This window comes from Lampris incognitus, chromosome 1, assembly GCF_029633865.1.
Source record: "Lampris incognitus isolate fLamInc1 chromosome 1, fLamInc1.hap2, whole genome shotgun sequence".
NCBI lineage: Eukaryota > Metazoa > Chordata > Actinopteri > Lampriformes > Lampridae > Lampris > Lampris incognitus.
Window position 1 is genome coordinate 38,853,291 of NC_079211.1, and position 13,743 is coordinate 38,867,033.

The 13,743-nt window shown below is 42.2% G+C and overlaps 2 protein-coding genes across 2 annotated transcripts in view; both read right to left on the reverse strand.

Moving 5' to 3' along the window:
- Positions 1 to 819: 819 nt before the first annotated feature.
- On the reverse strand, positions 820 to 4,941 carry thoc3 (THO complex 3). Its single transcript, XM_056291238.1, has 6 exons — positions 4,757 to 4,941; positions 4,120 to 4,276; positions 3,607 to 3,811; positions 2,993 to 3,154; positions 2,671 to 2,771; positions 820 to 2,187 (listed from the first exon to the last, which is right to left on the reverse strand). Exons 1-6 carry the CDS (start codon positions 4,934 to 4,936, stop codon positions 2,024 to 2,026), a joined length of 969 nt encoding a protein of 322 aa, XP_056147213.1. The 5' UTR covers positions 4,937 to 4,941; the 3' UTR covers positions 820 to 2,023.
- A 2,743-nt stretch (positions 4,942 to 7,684) lies between these two features.
- The window catches only part of shtn3 (shootin 3), a 34,231-nt gene continuing 28,172 nt past the window's right edge, over positions 7,685 to 13,743 (reverse strand). The window contains exons 13-17 of the mRNA XM_056277617.1: positions 12,495 to 12,509; positions 12,026 to 12,085; positions 11,159 to 11,288; positions 8,980 to 9,289; positions 7,685 to 7,838 (exon numbers count right to left, since the gene is read on the reverse strand). Of these exons, the coding sequence (XP_056133592.1) occupies positions 7,685 to 7,838; positions 8,980 to 9,289; positions 11,159 to 11,288; positions 12,026 to 12,085; positions 12,495 to 12,509 (669 nt within the window). The remainder of the gene's footprint in view (positions 7,839 to 8,979; positions 9,290 to 11,158; positions 11,289 to 12,025; positions 12,086 to 12,494; positions 12,510 to 13,743) is intronic.

Genomic DNA, 13,743 nt, shown 5'->3' on the forward strand with positions numbered 1-13,743 from the left:
TGAATTCACAAACATACACAAACACTAACGAAAATAAATGCCACCCATCACAAATATGTATTTCTTTTTAAAGGATTTAATGTTTGTTAGCACGTTAACTAAATAATAACTTGTAGCACTTCTGATAATACATTATAGGTTGCGATGTTTAAGGCGATAACTTCCTAGTTGCATTTAATAAACTAGGATATTTAAAAAAAAAAATTATTTGGTTTTGATGAATTAGGTGATATGTGTCATGTATTTGTTTACAACACATAAAATGACGTTCTGTTTAGGACAACGACAAAATTCGACCAGCACATTTCCACAACATGTCAATAAGCTATCATGGTTCAGTATGTTCAGGTTGTATCTACATTTTGTTAATTGCAATTTGGCAACAGAAAAAAAACAAAACAAAACAAAAAACATGTCATTCATGAGGTTTCATGAGGTTAAGGGCAGTTTCCTAGTGCCTTTGTGTTCTTGGAGAGTGTAATGTGGATGTTGGCTAAAACCAAATTAAATGGCATTAAAGGGGTCACGGCAGGGGGCTTGTAACATTTCTGCTACCACTGTGGGAAATGGCAGTGCAAGACATCCTGAAGCCTGCTAATACGAGGCTCCAGGGAAGGGAGTGACCAGCTGCTGCCGGCCAGGACACAGGCCTTCCTATTTGGGCGCAGAAACAGATCACGCTGTGCGCGTCTGTCAGGCCTGAGGAGGATGAAGGAGGTGGGAGGCATCTTTGGTCATCCTCAGCCAAGTGGGACAGGTCCCTGAACACAGACATGAGGGGTAACTAGTCCCTCAGCAGTTATACTGTATCTGCTTGCCCCATCTGGCTGATGTGCGTTTGCTTTCTGCTTATGATGAGAGATCGGTGTTTTTATTTGCGTGTGTGGTTGTGTAAAGGTCACATGGATGAATGCAACATAAGGGCAAGTAGCGTAATTTTATTGGTTTGATGGGAATGGGGATTGTCTGTGTGCACCTGTTTGCTGCATTTCCCCTTTATGACTCACTTGTAATGTGACAGAAGGCAGACAGACAGTTGGACAGGCACCAGACAGGCAGCAGGCAAGGCTGGTAGGTAATAAGGAAGAGTGTTCTCCTCTTTCCAGATCGGCTGCATCCTAAAATTGTAAACATGCTTTTACGAACATTATGTGCTTTTAACCCCATCTTCTCTCCCTCCCACGCCTCTGGTAACTGCACCAAAGCACAGAGACCATCTTCTATCATAAACTATTAGACAAGCACAATCTTATTATGTGACCATTACATCACCACATTAAACAGTTCTCAGCCTCATTTATCACAATGTCAAGGATGTGTAGCAGAGCAAGGCTGGAAATGATAGTATTATGTATGTGCGTGCATTTTGTCAACGGCTGTAGAATAGCTAACGGCACGAAGAACATGACATCTTTAACCCATCTCACCGATTCGAAAGATGCAGTGAATACTAACATGACTGCACAAATTGTACAATGAATCTTAAATTGAACCGTGTAACACAATCATTTTCAGAGAATGTGCTAGAGAATCCATAACAACGCTCCGAAAACACAATTTATCAAGAGATGACTTTTAATATCAAAACACCTATTATACAAAATATATTACAAAGGCGTGTTACTTTTAACTTCGTATAAAAACAGCCAACCCCAGAGGAAAACAAGAAAACTGAATTATGGCGCAGCACCATCTGGTGGTCAAACACTGCAAATCAGGTCTTACTGAACTGAAAACCAGGGCATGAAACAGGTCATTTTCATTATGCGGAAATCTGCACTGGTCCCAAGAAGATGTCTCACTTTCCAACTGAACAAAAAAATTCTATCCTTTAAAACAGCTTAGGCGCTCTATTTGAGATTCAGTTCAAATTCAAAGCGATGACATTCTAATGTACATATGCACTTCTTTTTTTTGTCTTCCTTTGTAAATCGTCCTGGTGTTTGCTTGATAGTAGTGAATGACACTGTGGGGTATGGGATTTGTGGAGACGACACAGCCTTGTTTGTCATGACACTAAAGCTCAGGAATCATTTGGGATTCCAAAGAGCTTGACAGTTCCCGCCTCTCGGTTGTTGTCATATTTGCCCTCCTTGTCATCGCAGGCATACGCCAGCAGGGGCCTCTTGGGGTGCCAGGCCACCGTGAAGGTTGGAGAATCACATTGCACCTCCCACAACTTCTCTCCTACACAGAAACAGACAAATGCATACAAAAAGAGTTTTCAGGGGTGTCCCAGAGAGCAGGTGGGTGAAGTGAGTAAAGAAACCATCCTTCAGACCAATAAGGGACTGCAGAAGTGTCCTCACAGAAGACACTAAATCTCTGCTACCATCACTAGTATTGCTTTTATAGCCAACCCTGACTTCTGGCCTCTCTTTGGAATAGATGGAGATGGAATAGAATTTCCCTATATGAATCAATGATATACAACACAGAACATTAACCTAAGGGTCGGATTTACAGAGGATATCTACTGGCTCGGTGAGTTACAGCACCTATAAGCATATATGCAAGCTAATTGGTTTCAACTGGTAATTCCACTTCAATACCAAGATCTACCAGTCCGTTTAACTACTTTACCAGACAGTTGCTGGTAGACAAGATGGACTGGTAAAATAAAACATTTTCTGGAGGCAATTTCTCAACCTGGCCACGTGTTGAGCTCACCTGTTTCAACTTCAGCGATGTCTATGAAGTGATCCTCTGAAGCTGAGGCCAACATCTTGCCATCATGGCTGAAACTTAGTGTCCTCACAGGCCAATCAAGCCTTGGGAATGAAAAATAATACGAAAACAACAACAAAAAACATATATAACATGCAATCTCATCCAAGAGCCCAGACTGCTCAAAGACACGCTTTAGCTTGTTGCTGATATTGACATAACGCAGTTGATATTGGCAATAATGCATAACCACTTTTGTAACCAGGGAAGGAGTTGAACTTTATCTTGCTGGAGCTGGGCCATAGAAATGAGCACTCAAACTGACCTGGAGAAACAGCGGACACACACTAGTTCCTCTACGTTCCAAAGGCTGACCAGGGCATCTGCGCTTCCTGTAGCAAAGTACTTGCCAGTGGGATCGAACTTGATGCAGATACAGTTGGATGGATGGGCATTGATGGACTGAATGGGCTTCAGCTCTGGGTAACTGGGAGCATAATGAGAGCACAGCGACTAGATTTCAGGGGCAAACCAGATAACTGTACCAATCGTACCTATTGTAAGGCCTTGCATTATGTTAACTCATAACTGTAAAACAGAAAAGCTACTAACAAGTTAACAAGCTTACTAGACAGATAGATGGATTAAATGAAACAATCAATATAACCTGTATTAGAAGTTTAACATGCAATAACTAAGCAAGCCATTTTTGTTTTAGCTTTCTTTGTCAAACCTTAGAGATATGAGTAAGTATGGAAAGGTAAATGCAAGGACTTTTGAAAAGGGATGACTTTTGAAGTTATGACAAAATATGTAGTATTGTTCTGCTGTTCTGACTGAAACTCAGTCTACCACTGGGGACCTGGGAAGGGCAGGAGTAAAGGCAGAACTGAGCCAAAGCAAAGAAAGGGCTTAGCAGCAGAATGCCGGAGGACATACCTGAGAATATTGATGCATCCGTTGCCATTGGTAAGGAAGAACATGTCATTGTCATTGTTCCAGGAGATCTCGTTCACCTCAAATTTGAACTGCTCTTCAGCCTTGGAGCGGTGTGTCTTGGCATCGATGAAGGTGACCACATCATCCTTGTTGCCCACCGCTATGGTTTGGCCATCCGGGCTCCAGCAGATGTTTATGTTCTCACCTGAAATTACAAATACACATGAAAAAAAAAAGACGAATCAAAAGAACATACACATTTTCTCTTTAATCTAGACAGTCAGACTTATTTCTGCAACATCTTTCAAAAGATTTTCAGTTCAACATAACACTAAACCATCTGATTTCACTGATTAGCACACTTTCAAACAGAGGCCCCTTTTGCCAATGCAAAAAAAAAACATTTATAGACTAACCATCTAGTTTACTTTGAGATACACACGCCACTATGGCAGGTATGTCAATGATGCTGGGTTTTTTTTTTTTTTTTTGCGCTAATGGGCAATCCCCCACCTTTTGTATTGACAGTGGCAATGCACTTAGTCGTGCGGACGTCCCATATCCGTATGGTCTTATCTCCTGAAGCTGTGACGAAAAGATCAGGGTTGGTTGGATGCCAACAGAGTTGATCCACGCTGTCGCTATGACCACGATAGTTGTTTTCTTTAACCTGGTGACAAGGGAAGGCATCAATTGAAAATGTACTGCAACGGCAATCAGAACAGAACGCCAATAATGTGTGTTACGTAGAGAAACTACTAGTTAGGTATTGTGTCTCGTTAAGGCCGAACTACTTATAATGTAAGTCGAAAAGACATTTATAAGGAAACAATTGGCTGCATTCCTCCTAGGTGGGACTGCACTTATCTAGCTAGCTTGTTACACTAACAACGCCATCTATTATCTTACAAGCTAGCGATGCTGATTATACAAGTTAGCGATACAGACATACAATCAGTGTCTGACAGGTTCATCATCGTGGTCATAGCAAGACCTTTTGATAAATAGGTCACCGTTGACCTAGAACAGTTGGTAAAGGTAGTTGAGCATCGCAGCTACAAACCTTCAGGCTCTTTCATTCATTCATTCATTCGTTGAGTGAAACAGAGCTAACGCTAACATGGTAGCTAAGAAGTGAACAAGAACTCACCAAGCGGTCTTTCTCAAGGACAAAAACGCTAGCCGTTTTGTCAAAGGAGCCAGAGGCGAGTCTCCTTCCATCGCAACTCCATGCAACTGAATGGACCTTGGCTGTGTGCGCCGGGAATTCTCTACTTTTGTTGTTGTTTTTGAAGCTGTCCTGCATTTCTTGATAGTACTGCGACGCCATCTTGAGAGTGCTGCGCGCAGTGTTTAATCTTAGAGGTTGCCTGGTAATTTGGACGCATGTCCTTGGTACATTGCAATTAATTCGACGCATTTCAATCCCAATTGATTGCATTGAATACGATATTTTATTAAAGTTTAATATCAGATCTCAGTGAAGATTTTTGTCTGTTTTAATATTTATATTAAACATTTGTTGTTTTTTTTTACAAGTGACCTGGCAACCCAATCGTTCTCGTCAATGCGCAGGCTTGTAACCTACGGAAGCCCGGACGTGCAGTTTTAGAGCGATTGCCACACCAGCTCATTCCTCCAGCAATACCGCCGACTTATCAAACAGTTGATTGATACATAATATGACGAAGAAAGACGACATGACTTGCAGTTAGAACAGCAACTTTATTTAATCCAGTTGATGCTTGATGAACATCCATTTTTAAAAAATCTTAACACTCCGTTAAATCCCAAACACACACAATATCAATAGTCACACAAACAATCAAATACTTCCCCCTTTTAGCCATCGAGTTTACAAATTTGCAAAGTACAACAAAGTACAACCCACACATAGGCCAATTCTAGAATCATACGTATGTGTAAAACAGGAGTAGTAGACAAGATGAAATTATAGGCCCTGTGATAACTGTTTTTCACCGATCTTTCTTAACATCCATTCCTTTGCATCAAAATGAATTCTGAATTCATGTGAAGAAAAAAAATGCATTTTAAATGTGACTTTGTGTCTTAAGAAAGCTTTACAAGGTGTGAAAGCATTACCTCATAGAAATGTGCCTTATGTATTTGCATACTCTTAAATACAATTCAGCGCTTTTAAAGTTGCATCACATTTCCGGAAAGCTACTGTATAGGCCAATAGACAGCAGACCCAACAAACAAAATTGAAGGAATGCACACTTAAACTAGAATGAATTTACAGAGTGAAGAAACAATGAGGGTATCTTAGCAAATATGCATAGGGCTCTAGATTTAGTGCTTGTGAGCCAGCTTGTGGAGGAAGTCAAGTGGAAGACATCTACACATGTCGTGCCATTGTGGGATGGAGGGACAGTGATGATAAAATTTAGGCCAACTAGGCAAAGAGGCAGGTGTCTATGAAGAGGTAGACAAGGTACACAAGCACCTAATTCCTCAAAAGGTGATCCTGACTTTTAGATTTATCAATACGCACATGGCTTTTCATTTGTTTCCCTTTGCCAGGGGCTCCCAAATCACTTTAAGTTAGGACTCTAAGACTCGTAGCTGATGGACTATTGTCCCAGGGGACCCTGCACCTGAGAGGCTTGTTGTTGGAAGATACGATATAGAACTGCATAAGAGATCTCCACTGTAGGTAGGGAGACGGAGACAACAGTAAAACTTTGATCGGAAAGGCCATTAATGTACATTTCCCTAGCATTTAAACTTATAGTCAATTAAACATTAGCCAAGTTTAACTGTTCCTCTTTGTCTGGAGCTCTCTTCAAATGTCCCTAAAGCACCCTAAAGATGTCCCGGAACCCACTTTTGGGAACCAATGCCCTATATTTTTATTGTATTATGACACGTTAATAGTCAACACAGTGAAACCTCTTATAAGGGTGTCTGCTGAAACAAAGCAAAAAAAGTGCCTTTCAAAAATGCAATGCTCTTTTCTATTTGCTTAATGATAACCCTAGTTGTAAACATTGCTCCTTGTTGTTGTCTAAATGGTTTGTTGCCATTACCGGATACACAAGTCAGCATAACTTATAGGTCTTGCCCTCTTTTTTCGATTCAGTAGGAGTTTTTAAATTGAGAGCAATTACTGAACAATATACTCTATACACTTACCTGGTGTAACTAGGGCTGCTGAGTCACAGATAAAATGATGATCACATTTATTTAGCTATATCTGCTGAATATGATTATTTGACAAGATTTTTAGTCTCAGTGAATTGAGGAACTAAATGTGTTGATCTGATTTTTTGCATAATTTACCCAAAATCGCTAATATATGATTAAGGTGTACATGACTAACTTTGCAGCCCTGGTTACAACAAGGTCAGGAGAAGAAGAAAAAGGTTGGATAATTGGACTCTAAACAGCGCAGTGCATTCCTTCTGATAGCACAAAGTTAAACTGAACAGGTACTTTGTGCATCAAGCAGAGGAAAAAACAACCTTAAGCTCTGCAGCCATTGTACAAGGTTTTGTGTCTGTAACCCAAGGAACGTGAGGTTCTGTGCAAATAGTGCAGCTTTCCTCATACAGCTCTATTTTAATGTCAGTTTTTTACAGGATCCATGATTTGTGTTCATAAACCCTCTAACGCACGTGCATGCTACTATTGTAGAAGTCCCACTTTTTAAAATGGTAAGTGCGTGGCTGCACTGTTGCTCAGGCCCACAAGAAGAATTGTTTGGATCATCTTGCAGTATGCATGCATAACGGATAGACAGAGGTGTGTGTGTGTGTGTGTGTTTGTGTGTGTGTGTGTGTGTGTGTGTGTGTGTGTGTGTGTGTGTGTGTGTGTGTGTGTGTGTGTGTGTGTGTGTGTGTGTGTGTGTGTGTGTGTGTGTGTGTGTGTGTGTGTATATATGTGTGTGTGTGTGTGTGTGTGTGTGTGTGGTGGACTTCTACAACGGCTGGCAGTATAAAAATCATGACTAGAGAGTTAATATCAATAATTGTAATTGAACTTGATACCACTTTCATATCAGGATTTCCTATAAAAAGAGATTATGGATACGAGCTCAGGAACTTTGGAGCACTCCTTAGCACTCAGCATCTGTGCTCCCATTGACTGGGCTGGGCTCACTGGAAAAGCTTGTGGAAACATCGGCATGTGGGTTCTCACAAGGTTCAGTGGAAGTCACTCCATTGGGCTGAGCACATTTTCCAGGGGCTGCTATATGATTCTCATCCTCACTGTGGAGCAGGTAAAACAAGACGTGGACAAAGGTTGAGATACAGCATTCTCAATGTTCAAAGGGACCATAATGGAAATATGAGAGCTTTACTGTGTAATGTCCATCCATCCATCCATTATCCAAGCCATTTATCCCAATTGAGGTCGCTGGATGCTGGAGCCTATGCCAGCAGTCATTGGGCGGCAGGCGGGGAGACACCCTGGACAGGCAACCAGACCATCACAGGGCCCACACATTCACACCTAGGGACAATTTAGTACGGCCGATTCACCTGACCTACATGTCTTTGAACTATGGGAGGAAACCGGAGCACCCGGAGGAAACCCACGCAGACACGGGGAGAACACGCAAACTCCACACAGTGGACGACCCGGGACAACCCCCAAGGTTGAAATACCCCCGGGGCTCGAATCCAGGACCTTCTTGCTGTGAGACGACCATGCTAACCACTGCGTAACCGTGCCACCCATTATGTAATGTGTAGTTTTTTTTATGGCACTGTTTTGTGGATCTTCAGCCAAGCTGTAATTTGTATAAAATAAAACTAGCAAAATAAACAATAATGATAATAATATATCCAGAGCGTCCACATTGAGTTTCACTCACTTCTATGTAATAAACATGTCTCATGTCAATATCAAGACTAAATTTAATTTAGCAGGCTAAATCAATTGGGGATCAGAGCATAGACACACCTGCAGTCTGTTTCTTTAAAGGGACCCACTATGTTTTACAATAACAAAGCTTCTCAGTCTAAAAAGGAACTACATTGAGTGTTTATGAAATTAATTGGTAATGCATTAGATATTTCAAGGGTGAGGGTACCATGGCTTCTGACCCTTGCACTTATTACTGTTGGTGGCTTCCATTGTTGTGTGCTATATTCCATTTCCATTTATAGATATTAGTAATGTTATGCAGTGTTCACGAGGAGATTTGTTTCTTTGCTTATAATGAGTTGGAGGAAACACACATGAGTCAATTTCTAATTTTTCTGACTTTTCAAAGGTTTGCTGGAAATTAACTCAACGCTTGGAAAGGAACATGGCTTTAGATGCATGTGGTTTGTGGTCAACAACAACAACACCCCCCCCCACACACACACACACACAAACACACAAAGAGAAACCCATTATTACCTGACAATGCAGCCATTGGTAACTGGAGACTGGGGGGCCCCCTTCTCAGACAAAGAGCTCCGGGACCTTCTCTCCTGCCAGGAGGACACTCTGGGCTCTTTGCCAGTATCAGAGCTCTTCCTCCTGGCTACCACGGGCCCTGGTCCCGGCCCTGACCCACGCCTCTCTGGGCTGACCCTGGGCCCTGCTGGGTCAGACGGGACCCCGAGTCCCCCTGGCCCCTCTGGCTCCTTGCCAGAGTCGGTGCTTGTGCGCCTCCCATTCAGGCTATCAGAGGAAGAGACGTGGCTGATTTGGCCTTCCCTCTCATCTGGAAAGGAAGATTTTCGATCAGAGAAGAAGAACGTTTTTGAAGTGCAGAATGTGACATCAACTCTAATGAAGCAATTCACTGGCCATGAAAGCAACATGGACTATCAACTACTGCAGACAAGAAGCTATCTTGAGCTTCTTTATTAACCCTTGTAAGACCTTTGGAGAATTATTTATGTGAGTGTGTGTGTGGTTTTTTTTTAAATCAAGCATAAATCAGTGAGTATCAGGTAACATTTTCTTTAAAAAGTTTAGCAATAGATGCAACAACTTTGGCAAAGGAGCCCTTGGGAAAAGCAGGACGGACTGAGAGCAGTTGAGTTTTATGTAACATATTGGCATGCTCATTTTGTTTGCGGTCAGCTGGTTCATTCGGTTTCTCTGGATGCACAATGTGTCCCTCAGTGGATATAGATCAGTGCCACCCTCTAAAATCACCTTTAAATAGATGATATGGAACATTGTTAAAATGGAGCTGAATAGGGGTAAAGCTATGTGTGGGCGACGTGCCTCATCCGTGGCTGTATCTGACTTCCATTCACTCTCAAATGGCCTTCAACAAGGTAGAAATACCTTTTTAAGAATAAACATTATGAAATCCTTTTTCTGTTTTGGCTCACCTGTTTCATCACGATGAAAGAGTTGAACTCGATGTGTCCGTGTGTGGTTTTTATCTGGGTGTCTCTGCAAACTTTTATCTACCTATCTGTACCGTTAAGTTAGTGCTTTTAGCTATGCTAGCACGAGTATAGTCGTTTCATTCCTCAAGTCTGCAATCCATCTTCAGTCCTTATCCTTCTACATTTCACAATAAAGCCTGAAATAAGTCCTGATATCTGTTGCTTCACTGAATACTATTTGATAGGAAAGAAATGACAGGAATAAAGAAAAGCCTATGCATGGCCAATCATGTATTAAAATCCTTTAATCCACTTGTATCCCTCTGGAGTACACGCATTTTGCACACTTGGGTCCATTGAACTGGGCACATTATGTAAGACGAGGTCAATCAATCATGGAAAAGTAAATAAATTCATTTCAATGGTCATGTCGACCCTTTGGGTCGCTCCCAAACATGGAACATTATGTGGTGCGCTGCGCCCCCTTTTGGACAGACATAGGTAGAGCAGCTAAGATGAGCTCAAATAACAACGTTTATTTAAAATGTTCCTCACAGCTTGATGTGTTTGGTGAATGTACTCACAGTGTGGGTAGAGCTCCTGACCTTTGCAGAATTACCGCCATATGCCCTGATATATGGACTGACTCAGAATAACAGTGATCAAAACAGCGGTTTATTTGAACCCCTTAGGACGAGGGCTCAGCTGAACTAGTGTCATCTTTAAAAATCCCTGCCTTAAGCATGATGCTGTTTACTTCTGTAAATTCTCTCTAAAAGTCCAAAATTAGTTAGTGAAAAATAATTTTCCTGGAATTCTCCAGGACATTTTCCATGACTTTTGTTTGGACATACATGACAGCCGTTGCCCATGGGAGGTCATATCATTCAGTGTTAGCCATCGGTAGAGGCCTCACTAGTCTAAGTGGACTGTGTAACTTCTGGCTGGTGACTGAACATAGCGCCCAAACTTCAAACCCTGATGTGCAATCTCAGCGGCTTAAGATATGCTTGAAAATACATCATCTCAGCAGATGAAAACATCCATCCATCCATCCATCCATTATCCAAACCGCTTATCCTGCTCTCAGGGTCATGGGATACTGCCCCAGATGAAAACAAGATTTTATAAACCAGCTTTACACTTTACTTTCAGGACATTTGATCAATTTTGGCATTTTTGAGGTGTTTTCCATGACTAGAAATGAGACTATAAATTTCCATGATGTGGAATATAATGAAGTGTACCTCCAGAGTTGGGCTCTCCTGCCTTATTGCGTCTGCGTCGGAGTATCACCTCCAACTCACTGTCTTTTTTCCCCGGTGGAGAGGGGACTTGCTCCTGAGATCCACGGCTGGGGCTCCTCTTTACAGTCTCCTATAGGTAGACATGACAATAACAGCGTCAATATACTCCTATACACAAAATTTACGAGTTTCTTATTCACAAAGGTCAGTCAAGCCGGGCCAAACTAATCTGAAGGGATATCTTTGCTTTCAGCAAAGGTTGAGATGCACCAGCCAGGGCAGGTAGGAAAGTTTATCACTAGCTTTTTCTGATCCTCACCTGCTGCACACACTTTAGTGTTGTGATGAGTTGGCTTTGCTGTTGCTTTAATCATGGACATGTAAATGTCTCTGGCATGTTTGCTAACTTATCGCAGGGTTTTGATTGACATCCTATTTATTCTCTCAGCTGTAGCTTGTTATCTATATGGTATAAGGTACAACATCTCCACAGAGATCATTTAAGTTTTATCCAATCTAACTAGCACCATGGCCATTCAATTTGAGATGGTGCGTGTCCTCCTCAGATGACTAAAGTCTAACATCTTTCGGGCATTAGACACACATCAATTTTTCATTTTTACATTTGGACACAGTGCATTGTGTAGCAGATCAGACATAACTTATGTACCACCCATTCTCTTGTTTTAAATCCCCTTCAACAAAGACACTGGCAACCCCAGAGGCAGCAGAATTGTGGAAATGATTGAATTGATGTCCTTAGGTAGTTTTAGGCTTACTATGCCTGTGGCTATATGCTCATCCGCTCTCACAACACTAACCGATTGTGTCTTTGCTATTGCACAAATTAGGTGGATAGTTATTTACCAGCATGCCTTTCAGTTCTTCCATAGCACTCTCCTGCTGTTTCTCCTCACACACTAGAGGCTGCAGAGAAAGAGAAAATACCTCCTGAGTAATGAAACCAATTGAATAGTCCTGTATAGAGCAATGAGAACAGAACTGGGCCAACTGAAAGGGTTAGTGCCACTGTGCAATTTTATACAACAGATAGATGGATGGATGGATGGATGGATGGATGGATGGATGGATGGATGGATGGATGGATGGATGGATGGATGAATAGATGGATGGATGCATGGCTCAAAATGATTAAATCATTCAAAAAAATTTCCCAGATAAAACACAACTATTTTGCTTGTAGTCTACTACTACTGTAGGGACAACACCATTTGCGTGGCCTGTTTGCCTTGTTAGAGGAAGTGCTTCAGCTTTCCCCCAGAGAGCTACAATGACTTCACCACCACAAGATTGATGCAGACGTCAATATACTCACTTTTACGGCGATTCTCTGCGGTGGCCACACAGTCGGTGGGTGGTACAAAGGATGACCATGGGAAGGGAAGAGAGGAGAGCAATCAGCGAGAGTGCATTTCATCAACATTAAATCTAGAGCACAGCATCTTATCATCACTGACATATTTCCTAATGTCTGGACTGAGAGCTGGAGCCAGCATGAAGAAGATGATGGCGATAGCACAGTGTACATAGAGGAGGACCCCCCCCCCAAACACATTTGCATGAGCACATGGTCATAATGTACCTGATGCAATATGCTACCATCTTGAAATATAAAGTGAACCAGCAGTAAATAAAGATTGATGACCGCACAGATGGGTGGACATAGGCAGACAGAGAGATAAATATGCTACTACAGACAGGGTGTGGTTTAGGCATTCATTTGGAGGCGGGTAGGGTTAACAGTGTCTCATCTGGCTAATGAGGATGACCTGTGTCTGTTTAACCTCTCTGCCTATTTACATACAGGGAGGAGGAAGCCTACGTAGATGTGCTGAACAATACAGGCTAACAGCATGTATGCTGTATGTATATGGGTTGGTTTGATTATACATAGGACTGTAAAGGGGTAGTTATAACATGTTCTTTAATGTACATTTTTTGAGCTGTTTAACCCACACCACCATCGCGGTCCTCTTCATCTACACCCTCTTTTCATCACCTTATTCAAAATGGGAGTGGGGGGAGATGGATTAAAAGTAAGGGCTCACTCTTTACCTGAAAACTCTCCAGGAATGCCTTTATGCATGCTCAATAATCCAGATAAGGAAATCACAGAAAGTTGAATCAGTTCATCTGGACACAACATTGTGTCCAGATGAACTGATTCAACAACGGGAATGATTTAAGACTGGACTCTCCATTCAGGGGAAGCTGTACTGACTGAGCGACAGACTCCTAAAGTGTGTTGCCTGATCTATCTTGTGAATTCTTCTCCTTCTTCTCCTGGATCACCACCTTGCCATGGTGGAGAAGCTTGTGTGTACCATTGATCCCAAGAGCTATGCCGTCTGGAGCTTGGCTCCTAGTAGGGTGACCCAAGGCGGACAGGTCACAGGGGAGGTTCCAGATGCAGCATGATCCAACAAAGACCTCAACGGCGGAACCGGTGGAAGATGTCCCCAGGTCACAAAGGCAGTAATGGTGGATGAAGGCTGCAACAGAGGGTGGTCCCAAATCGTCTTGGTTCTCCATGCCATTAGACTCTGGCCACCCCCTGCCAAGGA